At 34.6% G+C, this 22,686-nt stretch overlaps 1 protein-coding gene across 1 annotated transcript in view; it reads right to left on the reverse strand.

The window, feature by feature from the left end:
* LOC106800150 (phospholipid-transporting ATPase ABCA3-like) overlaps positions 1–22,686 on the reverse strand; it is a 158,517-nt gene that overhangs the window by 69,587 nt on the left and 66,244 nt on the right. Inside the window, 8 exon segments of the mRNA XM_087417084.1 lie at positions 2,561–2,711; positions 11,298–11,508; positions 11,857–12,012; positions 12,248–12,402; positions 16,510–16,639; positions 19,930–20,064; positions 20,843–21,021; positions 21,709–21,882. Of these exon segments, the coding sequence (XP_087273210.1) occupies positions 2,561–2,711; positions 11,298–11,508; positions 11,857–12,012; positions 12,248–12,402; positions 16,510–16,639; positions 19,930–20,064; positions 20,843–21,021; positions 21,709–21,882 (1,291 nt within the window).

Consider the following 22,686-nt stretch of genomic DNA (forward strand, 5'->3'; position numbering starts at 1 on the left):
GGGAAGAGCTCACTCTGCCATGATGCTGACATCACTCCACAGAAATTCATTTTTGAAGCTTCCAAACAATCTTGAGTAACCTTTCCTTTCAGAAGGTTATGCTATGGAATATTGCTTTTCTACTTATCCATATTTTGGCCTGTGTCTAAATCCACCAAACGCCTTCCTTCTGTCTTGCTATGAAGTTCACCATGATGTGGTAAATTTCTCCAAGGTACTGGATTTTTTTTTTCCATCAAGATTTTCTTGATTATCAGAATTCGATTTAGGGCAGCAGTTTGTTTTCATTTCCTCCATCTTTCTAGGAATGTAATTGTTGGCAAGAAAAGTCAGAGACGTGCAGGAGAGCTGTGTTGAGGTGAATACAACATGTGTTAGAGGTCTATACTTGAATTACTTTCTTTACTATGTCATCTTGCTTAAACTTTGTATCAGCAATGTATTATGCATTTCCTCCTTTTAATTTGCAGGAGTTTCACAAAATGATATTTAACTTGTTTCTTTCTCCTTCTATTGTCACCCACTGGTTTTCCTGTAAACTTATATCTCCTAATTCATGAACTTTAAGCATATAAACATTCCCTGATATGCAGCACTATTCTGATACCTCTCATATATTGATTTATTTGGAATGCTGCATATTATTCCATCGCCGTATTCTAAACTTAAGTTTCATTCCAACAAGTTTCAGCATTGTTTTATAACAAGTTACAACATTATTTTAAAATTTTAAGATTACTTTCCTTATGTGATACATTCAATGAATCTGCTACACGTATATGCAATTAAAAATTATTTTTTTCTCTGAGTCCGGCCTGGCGGTGTAGTGGTTAAGTTTGCATGCTCCACTTTGGTGACCCAGGGTTTGCAGGTTCAGATCCCAGGCGTGGACCTATGCACAACTTATCAAGTAATGCTGACAATCAAGGCATCCCACATATAAAGCAGAGGAAGATGGGCATGGATGTTAGCCCAGGGCCAATCTTCCTCAGTAAAAAAGATGAGGATTGGCAACAGATGTTAGCTCAGGGCTAATCTTCCTCACACACACAAAAAAATTACTTTTTTTCTCTTCCTTATTATTTATTCAGGTAAATAAACACATATTAGAACAGTGGGAAAAATAAGTGCTCAGTTACTATTAGCTATCAAAATTTTAGCCAGAATAAAAATCACTAAGACTTTAACCATCATTTCATTCTTTTCATATTATACTCTGAAATAGCTGGGTCCATAGGTATTTCTTTTCCTTATAATTTTTTCTTCCTATTTTTCAGTTTAAAACTCTGCCTGTTAGAGAAAACACATACTTCTCTAATTTCATGATTTTCTTTTTATTTGGTGGTGAGTCTATCATTCCAAATCTGGATTTATGGCCGAGAGATCTACAATTAGTTGTTCACCTCTTGGATGTTCTTCCTTTGTCTGTCCTCCAAGTCCAAATGATTAGTAAGAAGATATAATAAACATAGTCTGCTTCCAAATATAAAGATACAATAAAATATGCATAATATATTAGAAATATGAATAAGATATGACATAAATATGAAGATATGATAAAACATCATCTGCTTCTGAATATTTTCATTTCCTGTTTTAGACATTCTTTTGAGAATGTCATTTGTGTCCATATGAATGAGGATAGGCAGAGTGTGTGATAAGTTCAAGCAAGTGATTTATGTCTCCTTCAGATAGATTCTGTAGCTTCACATGGATCACAACTATCATAGTAGGCCAAAGTTCCCACCTGGTTCCACCTTTTCTGAATGAGTCAATTGTCATATATCTCTGAGAATACATATCTAGAATTTTATTTGCAATTGCCCACGATATTTCAATCTTTCATTCCAGCTTATGACTAGGGTCTTGGTTCTAGTCTGCCTGATCACACTGCCCCATGCTGCTGCTTCTCAAGAACTTTTAGAACTACTAAACAAAGTTCAAATGATGCAGTTCCTCTTCCTTCTTTTCCTCCTTTTTGACATTACTCTTTTTCGTAGAAAAGGAGAAGTTAAAGTCCCTCATAGTCTTCTTTAATGTTACAACTGGCTTGACTCTAGGAAATAACAAAGCAAGCACTTGTATATTAGAAGAAGATAAAAATATCATACTCTGAAAGTCACTGATGAGTACTCTTAGTTTCCATTTTCCTTTTTTAGGATGGTTATCTCAGGTAGAGTTATTATTCTTTGTGACTCCCTCTGATGAATAATTTGGCTAACTAGGACAGTGAAACTGCCTATTTTCTCTGGGTTCTTGTCACCCGGGCTTCAAGAACCACCACTAAAGCCATTTTTTCTCTTATTGTCTTAATATTTCCATTTACGCCTCACCATGCATTTTTTACTCTACCAACAACATACTATCGCTTATCCCCAATTAAAACCAGGAAGCTATAGCTACTAAGTTATAGTGGCTATAACCACTTCACTGCAAGTGACAGCTATGACTGGAGTTTTGGCTTGTTAAATATACTACTTTCTAAGCCTGAAGAAATCAGGAAAAGCAACAATATCTGGTTATCTAAACATAAACCATTTAGTACTCTTGGGATCCATACCTGTGTGTGTACTCCTTGGGTAGAATAAAAGATAATTCATTTCTAAAATTCTTCTCCAAAGTGGCTGTTGGTATATAATAATTAATCAACTTGGAGATTTCTTCAACATCACAGTGAGGTTCCTTCACCATGACTATGTGGTATCCCACACCTGAGAAAATCCATTTAAAAGAACAAATAAAACAATTTTGTACTTTCCATATTCTTGTGAGACCACACTTGGCTTTCCATGGTTTGAGTGAGCTAGAAAAAGGGTACATCACAAATCATTTGATTACAAGTGTAAGGAGCCTAATAAATACTTTTTTTGTTATTTCATTAATTTTCTTAGGGCCCAAGATAACAGAGATAGAATGAAAAGCCTGTGTTATCTGGTTCCTTGTCCTATTGACACTGACATCTGAGAGGACAAGATTAATATTCATTAAACAGATATTTATTGGGTGCCTATTGTATGCAAGGCAGTAAATAAATCAGGTAAAAATCTCTTCCTTCAGAGATCGGAGAAATCTTTCCAAAGTACTCTACACCTTCACTAGGTACACTGCACTAGCCTTCTGGAAGCTGAAGGAGGGAGGTGGAGTAGTGAAGAAAAATCCCTCCAAGGAACTCCAAGATTTTGTGGGAAATATTGCACTGGCATCTGATAGCTCAGGCAGGACAAAGAGCTGAGAAAAATACCTCTGGGGAATATCAAACGTTCACTACAATGGCCCTTTAAAGGCTTGGGAGAGGGCAGCAGGGTAGAGAGAAATCCTTTAAGGTGAAGAAAACAATGCAAGGATGGCAAGAAAAGAGGACCTGTCAGATCCAAAACGCTGGAAACTGGACTGTAGCTTAAAGAAATCTCCAAGATCTCATCCATTCACAGATCCCAACCTCTGCTAAGAGCAAAATCCTGATCCCAATCCTAAAACTTCTGAATACAGTGATGAACAGAATCTAAATAAAGTTGTGACACATCTCAATACTTGTTCAAATACGTATTATATTGACTCAGTCTTCCACAATAGTGACTTAACAAAGACCAGAGCACACCCTTTTCTGAGAATAAATACCAACTACTTTAGTCTCTATGGTTATTTTATTCACGTCAGTCACCAAAATTACAAAACATGCAAAGAAGCAAGAAAATATAACCCTAAATATGATGTAAAAATCATAGAAGCTAACACAGAGATATTTTCCAAACAAAGGAAAACTGTATCTCCAGAATCTGACTCTATAAAATGGAGACATATAATTTACCTGATAGAGAATTCAAAATAACCACTACAAATATGCTCACCAAGGTCAGGAGAACAATGCATGAACAAGGCAAGAATTTCAACAAAGAAATAGAAAACTTAAAGAAACACCAAAAAGAATTCATTGAGCTGAAGAATACAATAACTGAATTGAAAAATTCATTAGAGGGTTTCAAAAGCAAACTAAATGAAACAGATGAAAGGATGCGTGACCTCTCAGTCAAGTCATTGGATATTATTCACTCAAAGGGGCAGACAGAAAAAAGAATGAAAAAGATTAAGTAAAGCCTAAGAGACTTATGGGATACCATCAAATAGAGCAATATACATTATGGGAGTCCCATAAAGCAACAAAAGAAAAGAAAACTTCCCAACCTAGGAAAGAAAATAGACATCCAGATTTAGGAAGACAAAAAGACCTACATAAAATGATTCCAAAGAAATCTACAATGAGACACAATATAATCAAATAGTCAAAAGTCAAATACAAAGAGGATTTTGAAACCAGCAAGAGAAAAGCAAGTTGTCACATATAAGAGAACATCCATTAGACCATCAGTGGATTTCCCAGCAGAAACCTTGAAGGCTACAAGGGAATGAGATGATATATTCAAAGTGCTGAGAGAAAAAACCTGCCAACCAAGAATACTATACCTGGCAAAACTGTCCTTCAAAAATGAAGAATAAAGAGTTTCTTAGACAAACAAAAGTTGAGAGAGCTCATTACCATTAGACTTGCATCATAAGAACTGCTAAAAGGAGTTCTTCAAGTCAAAAAGAAAGGATGCTAAACTGTAATACAAAAGCATATGAAAATATAAAACATACAAATAATGGTAAATACATAGACAAATACAGAAAATGTAATATTGTAATGGTGGTGGATGAATTATTTTTAATTCTACTATGAAAATTAAAGGCATTAAAAATAGCTACAATTAAAATGTTATATTATTACTAAAATTATAACTAAAAATTAGATATAAAATACACAATACAAATAGATACAAATTGTGACATCAATAACTATAGTGTGTGTGGGGGGGGTTGTAAAGAGAACAGTTTTATATGTAATGGAGGTTAAGTTGTTATCAGTTTATAATAGACTGTTACATGATATTTTATGTAAGCCCCATGGTAACCACAAAGAAAATACCTAGAGAAGATACACAAAAGAAAAAGAGAAAGGAATCAAAGCATATTAATACAAAAAATCAACAAAAAGGAAATGAAGCGTGACTGAATGGACAAAAAAGTAAGATCCAACTATATGCTGTCTACAAGAAACTCACCTCAGATTTAAAGACATATATAGGCTGAAAATAAAGGGATGGAAAAAGATATTCTATGAAAATATAACGCAAAAAGAGCAAGGATAACTATACTTATATCAGACAAAATATACTTTAAGTCAAAAAGTCACAAGAAACAAGGACATTAGACTATGATAAAAGGATCAATTCAAAAGGAAGATAGAAGAATCATAAAAATATATGCACCCAACATCAATAGCCTAAATATATAAAGCAAACATTGATAGGACTGAAGGATTAAATAGTCAGAAATACAGTAGGAGAGTTCAATATCCCACTTCCAATAATGAACAGATTAACCACACAAAAAATCAACAAAGAAATAGTGGACCTGAACAACACTATAGACCAAATGGACCTAACAGACATATACAGAACACTCCACCAAACAGAAGCAGAATATACATTTTTCTCAAGTGCACGTGGAACATTTTCCAGGATAGATCACGTTATATCTCAAAATAAGTTTTAACACATTCAAGAAGATTGAAATCACGCCAAGTATCTTTTCCAACCATAATGGAATGAAACCAGAAACCAATAGCAGAAGAAAAACAGGAAAGTTCAAAATATGTAGGAATTAACACATTTTTGAACAACAAATGGCTCAAGAAGATATCAAAAGAGAAATTAGAAAATAGCTTGAGACAGGTGAAAATCAAAATACAATATACCAAAATTTATGGGATGCAGCAAAAGCAGTACTGAGAGGCAAATTTATAGCAATAAACACCTATATTAACAAAAGGTGTCTAATAAGTTACCTAAGTTTACACCTCAAGGAACGAGAAAAAGAAGAACAAATTCCAAAGTTATCAGAGGAAGGAAATAATAAAGAATACAGCAAAAATAAATAGAATAGAGAATAAATAGAACAGAATAGAAAATATATACAAAATATAGAAAAAATCCATAAAACTAAGAGTTGGTTGTTTAAAAACATAAACAAAACTGACAAACTTTTAGCTAGACTAAGAAAAAGATAAAGACTCAAAATATAAAATCAGAAATGCTGGGAGGCATTACAACTCATGTCAAAGAAATATAAAGGATCATAAGAGAGTACTATGAACAATTATATGCCAACAAACCGGATAACCTAGTAAAATGGATAAATTCCTAGAAACATACAATCTACCAAGATTGACTCATGAAGAAATAAAGTCTGAACATATCTTTCACTAGTCAGGAAATTGAATCAATAATCAAAAACCTCCCAACAAAAAAATCTCAGGAGCAGATGATTTCACTAAGGAATTTTACCAAACATTTAAAAGATAATTAATGACAATTCTTAAAGAAAATTGAAGAGGAGGGTACACTTCCATACTCATTTTATGAGGCCAGCATTACCCTGCTACCAAACCCAGGAAAAGACAGCACAAAAAAGAACACTACAGGCCAAAAGCACTGATAGATATAGATGTAAACTCCTTTAACAAAATACTAGTAAACCGAATTCAATAACACATACATTAGAGAATCATACACCATGATCAAATGGGACTCATGCCTGGGATGCAGAGATGGTTCAACATGTGCAAATCAATAAAAGAAATACAAGACATCTATAGTATAAAAGAAAAAAACACATGATCATTTCAATAGATGCAGAAAAAGCACTTGACAAAATTCACTACCCTTTCAGAAGAAAAACTCTCAACAAATCCAGTATAGCAGTAATGTACCTCAACATAACAAAGACCATATAAGACAAACTCACATCTAACATCATACTCAATGGTGAAAAACTGAAAACTTTTCCTTTAAGATCAGGAATAAGACAAGGATAACCACTCTGGCCACTTCTATTTAACATAGTACTGGAAGTACTCTGTTTACAGATGGTATGTGATATGTTGACAATCCTAAAGAATCCACAAAAAAACCTGTTAGAACTAATAAACAAATTCAGCAAGAAGTAGGATACAAAATCACCATACCAAAATAAGTTGCATTTCCACACATTAACAATGTACTATCCGAAAAGGAAATTAAAAACGCAATCCCACTTACAATTGCATTAAAAAGAATAAAATACTTAGGAATGAACTTAACTAAGGAGGTGAAATATTTGCACACTGAAAACTAAAAAACAGTGATAAAAGAAATTAATGAAGACACAAACAAATGGGAAAACATCCCATGTTCATGAATCGGAAGACTTACTAATTGTTAAAATGTTAATTAAATTGTTAAAATGTCCATACTATCCTAAGTGATCTAGAGAACCAATGCAATCTCTATCAAAATCCCAATGGCATTTATCACAGAAATTAAAAAATCTTAAAATTAATTGGAAACACAAAAGACTCTGAATAACCAAATCAACCTTGAGAAAGAACAAGCTGGAGGCATCACATTTTCTGATTTCAAAATATATTATAAAGCAACAGTAATTAAAACAGTATGGCACTGGCATAAAATCAGAAACGTAACATAATAGAGAGCCCAGAAATAAATCAACACACTTTTGGTCAACTGATGTTTAACAAGAGTGCCAAGAATACACAATAGGGAAAAGACAGTTTCTTCAACAAATGGTGTTGCGAAAACTGGATATCCACATGATAAAGAATGAATTTGGACCCATATTTTACATCATACATATAAATAAAATGTATTAAAGACTTAAATATAAGCCTTGACACTGTAAAACTCCAAGAAAACATTGGGGAAAAGCTTCTTGACATTGGTCTTGGTGATTATTTTTTTGGATGTGACACCAAAAGCACAGGCAACAAAAGCGAAAATATACAAGTGGGACTAGACCAAACTGAAAAGATTTGACACTGCAAAGGAAACAATCAACAAAATGGAAAGGCGACCTATGGAATGAGAGAAAATGTTTGCAAACCCTATATGAGACAAAGGGCTAATTTCCAAAATAGATAAGGAACTCCTACAATACAATAGCAAAAGAACTGATAACAATTAAAAATTGTGCTAAAGACTTGAATAGACATTTCTCAAAGAAGACACAAAAATGGTCAAGAGGTATATGAAAAGATGCTCAATATCACTAATCAACAGGGAAATACCAATCAAAATCACAAAGATATCACTTTGCACCTGTTAGAATGGCTATTAAACAAAAAAAGAGAAGTTTTTGGATGTGGAGAAATTGGAACTCTTGTACACGGTTGCTAGGAATGCAAAATGGTGCAGCCACTATAGAAAACAATATGAAGGTTCCTCAAGAAATTAAAAATAGAACCAACATATGATCCAGCAATCCCACTTCTGAGTATTTAGCCCAAGAAAACAAAAACACTAACTTGAAAAGTCCTAAGTCCATTTTGAGTTGGTTTTTGTATATAGTGTATAAGATAGTGTTCCAATTTCATCCTTTTGCATGTGGTTGTATAGTTTTCCCAGCATCATTTATTGAACTGAATGTCCTTTCTCCATTGTATATTATTGGGTCCTTTGTTGTAAATTAATTGATATATACATGTGGGTTTATTTCTGAGCTCTGTATTCTGTTCCACTGATCTGTGTGTCTGTTTTTATGCCAGTAAAACCTTTTTGTTACATAGGTGACAGGATTTTGTATAGAATCTACAAAAATACTATCAGACCTAATACGACTAAGCAAGTTCACAGGATACAAGAGCAATATCAAAATCATTGTCTATCTAAATATTAGAAAAGAAACAACTGGAAATGAATTTAAATAAATAATATCATTTACATAAAATTAAAAAATGAAATACTTTGAAACAAATCTAATGAAAGACCTTCACAGTGAACACAACAAAATATAGCCAAAAATGATTAAGGGACCTTAAATAAATCAAGAAATAATACCATGTTCGTATATTGGAAGACTCAATATTGTTAAGATGACTGTTCTTCTCAAAATGATGTAAAGATTCACAGCAATCCCAAGCAATATCCTACCAGGCTTTTTTATAGAATTGATAAAATGACCCTAAAATTTATATGGAACTAAAAAGGGTATAAGATAGGTGAAGTAATTTTGAAAAAGTAGAAAAAAAGTTGGTGGACATATATCATTTATTTTCAAGACTTACTATAATGATACCATATTCATGACTATAGTATTGTAAAAGGATAGACCTATAGATCAACAAAACAGAATAGAAAATCCAAAAGTAGACCTAAATATAAATGGTCAATTGATTTTCATCAAGGTGCCAAAGCAATTCAATAGGGAAAAGAGTTTGTTTTCCACAAACTCACTGGTTTCTCATATGGAAAAAATCACCACCAATATTTACCTAAAAACATTCACAAAAAATCAACTTGAAATAGATCATAAAACTCTTAGAAGCTAGAACCGTCAGGTATACATAGGAAAATACAGGAGAGTATCTTTGCAACCTTTATATAGGCAAAGGTTTCCTGAAAAGCACTGACCAAAAAAGAAAACAATTAATAAATTTGACTTTTCAAAATTAAAAATTTATGCTCATCAAAAGATACCACCAAAAATGAAGAGGCAAGCAATACATTTAGGGAAATGTTCACAAAACAGATATCTGACAAAGACCTCACCTTCAGAATACGTGAACTCCTACAAATTTACAATAAAAAAGGTAAACAACAAACTTTTAATAATGGGCCAAACATGTGAACAGACACTTTACAAAATAATTTATGCAAAGAGTCAATTTGTATATGAAAATGTACTCAATATAATTATTCTTCAGGGAAATGAAAATTAAAACCATAAGAGATACTGTTTCACATTCACTACAACAGCGAAAATCCAAAGACAACACCAAAATGGTGTGGATAAGGAGCAAGGTGAATTCTCAAACATGCTGGCAGGTGTACAATAATGCAAGCTCTTTGGAGAATCTTTTAGCAGAACACACATTTAATCTTTGACCAAGTAACTCCAATCATAAGTATTTTTACCCAACATAAATTTTTATCCAAGAGAGAACTTTCACAAGCAAGTTTACAGCACGTTCGTTCATGGTATTTGAAAACTGGAAATGAACTAAAACAACCTAAAGATCCAGAAAGAATAGAATGTATGTACTATTGATACATGCAGCAATAGAGATGAATCTCAAAAATATTGTGCTGAGGTAAAGAAACCAGAAAGAAAAAAATGTGTATAATTCATTTATACAACATTCAAGAACAGGCAAAATTAATGTATGGCAATAAAAAGCAGAAGGTGGTTGCCTTTGGGAGAGAGGAATTGATGAAGAGAGGTTCAAGGGAACTTTCTGGGGTCATGGAAACTTTGTATTTTGTTTTGCTTGGAGTCAAATGGGTATCTATAGTTGTAAAAACTCACCAAACTGAACATGACAGATCTAGTCATTGTACTCTACATAAATTATACCTCAATCAAAAAAATTCTTCCTTGATAAGAGCATTTATTCTGGAGAGAGCAGACAGATAGTGAACAAGGTGACTAAATAAATTATATATTTTATTAAGCTAGTGCTTAAGGGAAAAAACAGAAAGAAATATTAAATATTGAAGATGAGGTGCTAAAATTTTGTTTAGGGGGCCAAGGAAAACTAATACGTAGATAATCTTGAATATGAGGTAAGGAAGCTACTAGGACATATTTAGTATTTTCCATGTTTGGAAAAATTCTTCTCTAGATTAGAATAAAATATTTTTCTCATACAGAAGCAATTTAATACTGGTTTGACAAATATGAAACAAGGAACAGAGATATCTGGTTCTCTGCATTTCCCCTGGAATTCATTAATTTATCTATGTGTTCATTATCCATCTGCCATCTATCTATCTATCTATCTATCTATCTATCTATCTATCTATCTATCTATCTATCTATCTATCTATCATCTATCTATATCTATCTCTCTATCTCTCTACCTACCTACCTACACATCTCTATCAATTTTGTTGAAGGCACACTTGCAGTAGGGCAAGTTACAATTTAAGTATAAGCCATATGGAAGAAATAAACATGAATTTGGTTAATGCAATAAACATAAGAGTGGGAAATAATTTTGAGGAACTAAAATATGACCATTATTTCAAAGGGCTCATAGTTGAGCCTTTAATAGAACAGAGGGAATCACTGAAGTTTTGGGTAGATGGACAAAAACAGTGAAAATTATGTTAGAAGAATATCATTAAGACATCAATATCCATGAAAATTACATTAGAGGAATATTCAGACATCAATATCCAAAGAATGATCAAAGGGAGAGAGACCATATATTTTTTTCAGGAAAACTGAAGAGCCACAGCACCGCAGAGATCCCTTGACCATGATGGCTATGCGATCACCCAGCACGTCAGCTTCATCCATGTAGTGGGTGGTCAATAAGATGGTACGATCCTGCTTATAATGCTGAAGGAGACTCCAGGTGGCCCTCCTTGAGGCTGGGTCCATACCAGATGTTGGCTCATCAAGTATCACCACCTAAAGACCAAAAGAACAATTCCATGACCACTGTTAAACATTATGTACTGGCACCATTAGAGTCTTACCAGTCATGGGGCTTACTCTGGTTTTGCATTTTCAGTCACTTGTCCTATTAAGCTAAGATAATACACTTAAACTAAAACTGAATTAGGAATGCTGGAATAATTCCAAACCTATGACCATTTTATACCAACTAGGTTGATAATGTGAATCCCACCTGAGATTTCATTTGGGAGGTTCCCCATAGAGTATTAGATCCATATCAGCTCTTGGGTTTGTGTCAGCTGATTTTTTCAGAGCAGCTCCAGAAGTGACCCATTTTTAGCCCTTTTTTTTTTTTTTTACCTTGGAGCCCCCTATAAGTGCTATAATGATGGAGAGTCTGCGCTTCATTCCTCCACTCAGTGACTGTGAAAGTGCATCACGCTTTTCTAGCAGGTTAAAAGCAGACAGCATATGGTCAATTTCCATACGACGCATCTCTGGAGGTATTCCTTTTAACTAGAAAGAGGAGCGAGTTTACATGGTGCTTCCAACTAATCCTTAGAAACATTTTACACTAGCTCTTTTCTTACGTCATCTATATAGTGTCTTTTTCGCTTTACTTGTCTTTATGTTTAAAGGAAAATTCATCAAAATCAATTTTTCAACTTTCTAAGAGTAAGGATATTGATAGTTGGTAATCTACCTTAAGTTTATAAATAGAGTGGGAAAAGGGAACATATCTTTGGCTCACCACACAATAGAAATAAAGGTGTTCTGATACTGTCAAGTAATTGAACAACAAGTCCTGCTGAGGACACAAGCCCAAGCTTTTCCTGATCTGGACCATGTGCTTTGAGATGTCATATCCATTAACATAGGCCTCTCCAGTAGTAGAAGGATAGAGACCTAGAATCAAGCAAAAGACATAACAGAAGCTTAGCTTTCATGATGGAACATGACAACAAACTGTTCATTAGCTTTGAAATCTACTCACTAGAATTAGCAATATCTCACACAGAAGAAAATTCTAGAATATATCAATTGTTATCTTTCGAGTGATGAGATTAGAAATAATTTGTTTTGTATTTTTTGTTTGATTGACTGTATGTTCTAATTTTCAATGAGTATGAATAAGTACAAATCACACAGGTAATAAAAACACTTAAGAGTTTGTTATATTAGAACATTACAGGGCCGGCCCCGTGGCTTAGCAGTTAAGTGCGCGTGATCTGCTACTGGCGGCCTAGGTTCGGATCCCGGGCGCGCACCAACGCACCACTTCTCCGGCCATGCTGAGGCCACGTCCCACATACAGCAACTAGAAGGATGTGCAACTATGACATACAACTATCTACTGGGGCTTTGGTGTGGGGGTGGAAAAAGGAGGAGGGTTGGCAATAGATGTTAGCTCAGAGCTGGTCTTCCTCAGCAAAAAGAGGAGGACTAGCATGGAGGTTAGCTCGGGGCTGATCTTCCTCACAAAAAAACAAAAAACAAGAACATTACAGCATTGCCATCAGCCATTTGACAACATTATGAATTACATTATAAGCTCTGCACTGCACCAGATTGTGGTACTATTTTAAAATTGGAAAATCCAGACAATAAAACTGTTATCCTTGAATTCCAGTTGGGGGAGTTAACACAGAGTAACCTAAAACAGTTTTAAAATACTTAAATAATATTTTTCCATACTACCAAGAGGAAAAATGTGTTTAGAGATGTCCATTACAATGTGAGTGATCATGTCCCAAATTACCTGTTGTCCTGCAGTCCCATCCATGATCAGGTTTATGAAGATTTAATTTTTAACAATGTATTCTAATTTTAGATGCATTGAAATGAGACTCTAGCTGATCACCTACCTTTAATTTCTAATTTCTGTAAAAGAACATTTCATTCCTGATTTTAGTAATTTGAATCTTCTCTGTTTTTCTTGGTCAGTATAGCCAAAGGTTTGTCAATTTTATTGATCTTTTCAAAGAGCTTTTGAATTTTCTTTTTTTAATGTAGGCATTTAGAGCTATAAATTTCCCTTTAAGCACTGCTTTAGCTGCATCTTATGAGTTTTGTATATTATGTCTTCATTTTCATTCATGTAAAAGTATTTCCTAGTTTTCTTTGTGATTTCTTCTTTCATCATTGGTACGTGGAGCATGTGGTTTAATTTCCACAAATTTATGAATTACCCAAATTTCTTTCTGTCATTAATTTATAATTTCACTTCATTGTAATCAGAAACTACACTTTGTGTGATTTAAATCTTTTAAATTCATTGAGACTTGTTTTATGGCCTGCTATATGGTCTATCCTGGATAATGTTCCATATGTGGTTGAGAAGAATATATATTTTGCTGTTATTAAATGAAATGCTGTGTAGATATCTGTTAGGTGTATTTTGTGTGTAGTATTGTTCAAGTCTTTTTTTCACCTGTTGATATTTTGCCTAGTTGTTCTATCCTTTATTGAAAGTAAGATACCAAAATCTCCGATTATTATTTTTGAATTTGTCTATTTCTCCCTTAAATTCTGTCAGTTTTTGCTTCACATATTTTGGGGCTCTGTTGTTAGGTGCATACATGTTTATAACTGTTACAATTGCCTGACAAATTGACACTTTTATCATTATAATATATTATTCTTTATTTCTAGCTACACTTTTTGTTTTAAAGTCTATTTTGTCTGATATTTATATAGCCACTCCAGTTTTCTTGTAGTTGCTTTTTGCATGATATAGTCTTTCCACCTTTTTACTTTCAATCTATTTGTATCTTTCAATCTAAAGTGTGTTTCCTGTAGACAGCACTGGGTGCTGGGTTAGATCGTATTTTTTATACAGTCTGACAATCTTCCTTTTATATGGATTGTTTAATCCATTAACAATATTATTGATACAACTGGGTTTATGTCTGCCATTTTACTTTTTCGTTTTCTATGTCTTTCCTTCTGTGTGTGCGTGAGGAAGATTGGCCCTGAGCTAACATCTGTGCCAATCTTCCTCTATTTTGTGTATGTGGGACATTGCCACAGCATGGCTTGATGAGCAGTATGTAGGTCCATGCCTGGGATCCGAACCTGCGAACCCTGGGCCGCTGAAGTAGAGCATGCAAACTTAACCACTATGCCACCAGGCCAGCCCCTTCTATGTCTTTTTTGTTCCTCTATTACCTTTATTGCTTTCTTTTGCATTAAGTGAATATTTTCTAGTGTAACATTTTAATTCCTTTAATGATTTTTTTTCACTATACGTTTGAGTTATTTTCTTAGTGTTTGCTCTGAGGCTTACCATATACAATTTAACTTACCAGAATATACTTTAGACTTATACTAACTTAATTCCGAAAACTCTAGAATCATTACTCCTATATAGCTTTATTCTCTCTTCTCTCTTTTTGTGCCACTGTTGTTATACAAATTATATCCATGTATGCTACCATTCCAACAATGCATTGTTATAATTATCACTTATAGAATTTTATGTCTATTAAAAAAGTTGAGAAAGAAAAAAGACCAAATACATATTTGTAGAGTTTGTTAAATTTCTCTCTTATTTACCATTTTTGGCTTTCTTCATTTGTTCCCTTGGATTTGTGTTCCCATATAGCATCATGTCCTTACTCTATTACAACTCTGTTCCCATCCACCTGCTTTGTGCTGTTATTGTCAAATATATTACTTTTCTATATGTTTCAGGCCCGTTATAATTATATACATATTTTTATACAATTTCTTTTAAAATTAGTTGAGAAGAAAGAAGTAATATGCATTCATACTGTCTTTTATAATTACATAATTATCTTTATTGATGCTCTTTGTGTTTTGTGTGTGTGTGTGTGTATTCAAATTTCCATCTGGGCTGACTTGCTTTCAGCCTGAGAACTTCTTGTAAGGCAGGTCTGTTAGCAATGAATTCTCTCAGGTTTTGTTTATCTGAGAATGTCTTTATTTCCTGTCATTTCTGAAAGACAGATGTGAGACTCTTGGTTGACAGCTTTTTCTTTCAGCATTTTTTATATGTCATCCACTGCCTTCTGGCCTCCACAGTATATGATGAGAAGTCAGCTCTTAGTCTTTTGGCGGCTCCATTATATGTGAGGAATCATTTTTCTCTTTCTGCTTTGAAGATTTTCTCTTGTTTTTCAGAATTTTTACTACGATGGATCTGGGTATGAATCTCTACATTTATCCCATTTGGAGTCTTCTGAGCTTCTTGGATGTGTAGATTAATGTTTTTAGTAAATTTGGGAAGTTTTCAGCCATTATTTATTAGAATAATTTTTCTGCTTTGTTCTCTTTCTCCTGTCTTTCTGGCACTCTTAATACATGGTACACTTAAAGTTATCCCAAATTTCTCTGAGTCTCTGTTAATTTTATTAATTCTTTTTTTCTTTCTGTTATTCAGATTGTATAATCTCTATCAATCTATCTTCAAGTGCACTGATTCTCTCTGCTGACAATTCACATCTACTGTTGAGCCCCTTCAATGAATTTTTGGTTATTGTAATTTTCAACTCCAGAATTCCCACTTGGTTCTTTTAATAATTTCTATCTTTTTATTGATATTTTCTATTTAATGAGATATTGTTTTCATACATTCCACTATTTCTTTAATCATAGTTTCCTTTAGTTCTTTGAACATATTCTTACTTTGATGTCTGAAAATGTGACATCTGTTATCTCTCACAGGAAGCAAGTGGAGGGGCTAGCCCCATGGACTAGTGGTTAAGTTAAGCATGCTCTGCTTTGGCGGCCCAGGTTCAGTTCCCAGGTGTGGACCTACACCACTTGTTGGTGGCCATGCTGTGGCAGCGACCCACATACAAAATAGAGAAGGACTGGCACAGATGTTAGCTCAGGGTGAATCCTCCTCAGAAAAAAAAGTGGATTACTAAACAACTTTCTGTATCACTGAAATGACTAAACTGTAAACATCAAGGGGATACACAAAAGGCTTGTAAGCTTTATCTACAGTGTCTATAAGAGGACACTCTCTGAGAAGAGCTAAACACATACCTGAGAGAACGGATAGAGTAGTGGATTTCCCTGCTCCATTATGTCCTAGAAGAACAGTGATCTGCCCCTCATATAAATTCAAAGACAAGTCTTTCACAGCCATTTTGGTAGTGTTCTGCACTCGGAATTCCTGTGGGGGAAAAACCCACAAATATTAACTTTATGTCTATCACTATCACTTTGGAAGAACAAGCACTCATAATCAACTATCTATAGAAGAAACAATACCACATAATCAATCTCATGAGGAAAAAAATCAAAATTTAAGAAGGATGTAACTGTGAAAAGAAAAAAAATATTTGAAGGCATAACATGAGTTTTAGAATTTCACAGTAAATCTACATATATCCCCTGAGAAATTTCATCCATTCCTGCTTTGTTTCAATTACCATCTTGAAGCTGATAATGCCACAATCTTCTTCAATCAATGCCTTTGTCCTAATTTGGAGAACTGCTAAGTGAAAACCTGGAGAGAACATCTAAAACATATATGTTCTACAGGCATCTCAAATTTCTTATTTGTAGACTAGCAGTGCTTCAGGCTCAAGATGCAAAAATCTGGAAAGAGCATTATTCTCATTTTAGCAAACAAAAAACAAAATAATCTAAAAAATCATAACTTTTTTCAAACTGATCCAAGAGGTGAGATTTCCAGACAACCAACTAGCCTTACATTTAAGGAAGGATATATGCCTTCAAGGAGAGATGGTATATAAATATTTGCTTACCTAGAGCAGATACTATAAAAACTAGTAAGAAGATTTTGGTTAAATTTTTAATTTAGGCTTAAGAAACACAATATTTAAATGGAAGAGTTGGTATTCAAGCCCATTTTATTCAGTCTTAAAGCATGTATTCCTTCTACTACAACCCACTGATGGTGAATAAAGGCAAACATTGTGTAACAGAAAAGAAAATGCTATTTCTTTTTTGCCCTAAATGGCAGTGGGTGTTTTCTCCCTAGGTGTCCTCATCTTATCTTCTCTCTAGACCTAAGCACTACGCTCATCTAACTGTTTACTTGAAATCTCTACTTGGATGAATGTCGGAAGTTCCAAAAAGGAATTCTTAATTTCCCAAACCTTCACTTAAAAACCAACTAACCAAACAAACCTCAAATTCTCCCCCAATGTCTCCAATATCCATAAATTGCTCCACTAACCACCCATTTGCTCAAGCCACAAAACCAACAGCCACATGAATGTCCTTTTTCCCTCAATTACACATCCAAGTGATGAGCAAGTATTTTTAGTTCTAACTCCAAAATATATCCTAAATCTCTACACTTCTCTCTCCACGGCCAAAAGCGTAGTCCATGCTGACATCATATCTTACCTAACCTACTATAAAAGATTCCAATTTGTCTTCTTTCTCCCGCTCATACTTCTCACAGCCGCCACAGTGGTCTTTTCAAAATATAAATCAGTTCATGTCCCTGTACTTAATAAAGACCTGTAATTATTGCCCAGTATTTTAAAAATGGAATCCAAGCTTTACCATGGCCTACGAGGCCCCCTGCATGATTTGTATTATAACTACATCTCCAAATTCATTTCATATCACTCTGTCTCTCTGCTTCCTTCACTGCAACTTTGATCTCCTCCATGTTCTTCAACACACGAAGCTCCTTCCCACCTCAGTGTCTACCACATTTTGTGACATAATCTTATTTTCCTAGTGGCCAGAAGTGGGTGTGGGTTGTCTTGTGGGGCAGAGTACACTGCACCATCTTCAAGGAAGGGAAAAAGAAATTACTAGCCTCTAATAGGGAGGAGTGAGCCATTTCTGTGGGCTAAGGTTCTAGGAGAAAATGGGACTTGAGATTTCTGAGTTCTAGATGTCTTATCCTATGTCTCAGTGTTCCACTTCTTCCTAATCAAGCCCCCAATCCTGGGATAGCAGACCTGCCTAGATTAGGAATTTAACTGTCTCTAGAGCTCTGCTGTTCTTATGATTATAAGTCTAGGGCTCTGATCTCAGTTTTTTCTGCTCTCTGGTTGCTGGAGATGAAAATCTCTTTATATGCTTCCTGAGAGTTCTACTAGATTTCAGTTAGCCTCTGATGGTTAATAATATACAGGCTTTCATTGTCTGTCTCCAGTATATCAGTTCCCCTAAAAAGAGCTATCCAATTCCATGTTTCCTATACTTACTACTTCCCCCATATTTTTCAAATGCTTGATACATGGCACCAACTAGTGCATTTCTTTCCCCTGGAATACTATCCCAATCCACGACCTATGAACGTTGTACTGCTACCTTGTACCTGTGTATAACTCTCATCCTATCATTTGCTTTCTCAATTCACTTGGGTACCAAAAATCACTAATTAGGTTCCCTGGGAGGTAAACTCTAAGACAGAAGTTAGCATCCAGGAAGTTTATATAAGATGGAAATTAGCAGGCAGGAGTGTTCTTGGGATCAACACTTGTGTGGGGAAGGGAAGGATACAGATTTGGGAGAGAGAATAGTTGGGCTGCATTACAGTAACAACAAGGTCAACCTCACAAGGAAATGGGCCTGATTTCCTGTGAGGTGACTCTGTTCAGCTGAGGTTACTATTGGAGAGGGTGGCCAAGCCACAATGGCCATTTTTTCAGAGAGGCTTCATTGAATAATCTACCTAAAATGTTTCTCCTCCCTACTCTACCCCTTAATTACTACATCATCACCCTGTTTATTTTCCTAATGGCATTCACTGTGTACTTAATCTATATTGTAGGTTACTAATATTCACAAAAATGTTTATGTGAATGGATTTCCTGAGCACATCAGGAAAAAGACTGAGTTTTGCATTTGGGTTGATATATAACCAAAATAGAGACAGCAAGTAGCATACTGGAGGCAGAGAGGACCACAAGAGTATAAACACAACCAAAATTAGCTGAATTTGCATGGAGGGCTTTGGGTTTCCCGAAGCTGTTCAGTTAGGAGCTCAAATCAAGTTTAGGTAGACCTTTAAGAGGCAAGGGAATTCCAGCAAATATTTAGGTTACTCGAATACTACATGCCCGCAGTTGATCCAGGTAGACTGAGAGATCCAAAAGTCCGCCCTTGATGAATGCCTTGAGAGAGACTAGAAATAGACAAATGCAAAACATCTGTGAACAGAAATTAATGTTCACATACTCAAATCAAGCTCCACTAGACTGTACTTTTTTTAAATGACAGCATTTGTAGAAGACACCATCATAGTTTATAGAATACCTGATTCTATTCTGGAGGAAGGAGAAAGATGTGACTTTTTACTATATACTGTATAAACTTCATTTTGATCTTTCTCAAAGGAAGGAAACAGGATGGCCATGAAATCTTATTAGCATGTGATCTTTTTCTTGGTACTTCCAGTAATAAACATTTACAATGAACTGTAAACTAAACTTCAGTTCCATCAAGAAAAAGAGATCTGTGAAACAATACCTTGCACAAATGTTTGACCCGGATACCTGCCACCAAATCAGTAGGTTCAGCTTCAAAATACTTGCTTTCAATTATCTCATAAAATTGCCTTGTTTCATTTTTTTTCTCAGGCATTTCCCCAAACCAGTGAGAGCGCTAAAAAGGGAATAAAAATGTAATCACTGCAATGGCACTGAAAAATGAAGCATTAGAAAATACATTAGCCTCTTCCCTTTGGTATTGAGATGGATTATCGAAAATTTCTTGGGATTAAATTTTGGAGCCAATTGGCTATAATTTGAACCCCCAAGGCACAAAAGAAGACTATCTAAATCCTAACTGTCCAAGAAGGACAAAAGAAAATCACTCCCAAATGAGGTCATGGCAACAAGTATTGTATCACTCTCTGTCAGATCTTCTTCTCTTAGTAATACATAAGCCAATGATAATAAGGAAAAGATTGAGAATGGAGGGCAAGATGTATGTGCTCCTTATTTTACTATGGTTCTGACTCTAAGAAATCTGGGCTAACCAAAGAAATAAATCAGGTAGTGAGTGCCTAGATATGGAACATAACTAAACCTCTTCTTGTTAGCATCCAAAGACCCATCCTATATTAATTTCTTTATGCTGGAGTTCAATCCTTTATGAAACACTTGCCTGCAAAAGTGATGGATTACTCACAATTTGTAAAGTTTGGGGGTTCAGGCTATGATCTACAGATTATTTACATTTATAAATATTGTAGTCTCTAAAGTATATTTAAAAAGGGCTAATGAATTACTATGGCTAGAGATTAGAATGATTCTTTCACCTGACCTATTGACTCAATTATAGACAATGCAAAATTAACTCATCATGGCTTTTATAGAAATTACAAAACAGGTTCATAAGGACTGTGGCCTCTCTCAATAACAGAAGCATTACAACTCACCAACAAGAAAAAGTTCCATGGCTTGGGCACACCATACTCTCCTGGAAAGACAGCTTCTATATACCAGGCCACAAGGCCATACAAGAAAGCATCAACTAAAAACATTCCCAGGACATGCGCAAAGACAAAGTTGTCCATTTCAGTTGGTGAGAAGATGTTACTCCATTTAATTCCAATTCCTAAGAGATAACAGGAGACATTTAATTTAGGTACCTACTGAGACTGAAACAGAGTTATCCATCTGCATCATAATTAAAGAATGAAAACAATGCACATTAATATTCTCCAGAGATTCCTACTACAGTTAGCTACTTTTTATACCATTAGAATTTAGGACATCCAAGTAAGTAATCATGTAAGATGCTTTCCACTATGCCACAAAGAAACAATCAGTAATGAGTGAAACAAAAATAAAATATACTAAAAAGTTAGGAAAATCGCAGACCTATGGGTCAAGATGGTGGCTCCTCTCTCCAACCCTCTTCGTGCTAAATGTTCACTGAAATATATAATTTTAGAAAAACATAATCATTGAAAAGTAGGGGTGGATGCTAACTACAGAACAAAAGACTAGAAGGGTTTTTGCATAGATACTGCACTGATGGAAAAGGAAGAAGGAAATTAGTAAAAGTAGACCTGTGTTGCTTCCTTCCCTACCTCTAAACAGCATGTGGCAACTCCAAAAGAAATAGGGAGAGACCCTAACAGACTTGAATAAATTTATGGAGAGAATGTGAAAGCACTCATGTACTATACATGGTGGTATTAAACTAGTATAACTTTTTGAAGGACAGTTTAGCAATACCAATCAACATTAAACTGAATACCTATGAAAACATGGCAAAATCTACAAGGTAAATACTCACTGTCCATTTCTGCCTTAACTAGGAATTTAGTTCCCAGTGCCATTGCAACATTTGAGCTGAGACAAGAAGCCAGCTTCTGGGTGAGTGTCATGTGTGCATAGTTTGAAGAGACCCTGGTAGCTGGAAAGTAGGTGGCAAGATAAATGAAACCTCCAACAGGAACAGCAAAATGTACTGCAAATATGAAGGAAATTATAATGTCAATTTAAGCAATCTGCAAAAACCTAAAATACAAATATATTTGTCTTATTATAAGAGTGTACTAAAATAAGCACATTGAGAATAGAAATTTGCCTGTTTTGTTCACCGTTGTTTCCCCAGCACATTATACAATGCTTGGCACTTAGTAAGTGCTCAAAAGTATTTTTTGAATGAATAAAAGGCAGAAATTAAACATCTGAAGAACTAACTTTTCTGGTATTTACCATTCTATATGCAATAACTATGAACATTACAGCTTTTAATGGAAAATTTACATATTTATTATCACTTAGCATAAAAAATCGTAAATGTAAATACTACTATTAGCATAATCGAAAATACCTAGATTGTGTTTCCAGACACTATGAGATTCAGTCTATGTCATGATACTGGGAGAAAAGAAGGATATCTGAATAAACACAGAAATACAAAGTTGGTGCCAAAGAGCCAAGTATAGTTTAGAGTATGAAGAATTCCAAAAATGTGACTCTGATAAAACATTGAAAAGAAAATTCTTGTTAAGAGACCAAGTAACCTCATCAGGAGTTAAAATTCAGCATCCAAATAAAAATTGGATATTATGAAGTAAAACATATTATCCCATGATTAGGAGTGATTCTTGCTTTCCCTCTTTACCTCACTCCACATACTTCATCCACCAACTACAACATTTTTGTTCTACACATTAATCAATGTCTGTTCTTTTTCACAACTAAGATTTTAAAGATGATGAGAGGAGACAAACTGGAGACAGCAAAGGCAATATATTAGATGTAC

This window comes from Ceratotherium simum, chromosome 26, assembly GCF_057802395.1.
Source record: "Ceratotherium simum simum isolate JZ-2026a chromosome 26, ASM5780239v1, whole genome shotgun sequence".
NCBI classification, from domain to species: domain Eukaryota; kingdom Metazoa; phylum Chordata; class Mammalia; order Perissodactyla; family Rhinocerotidae; genus Ceratotherium; species Ceratotherium simum.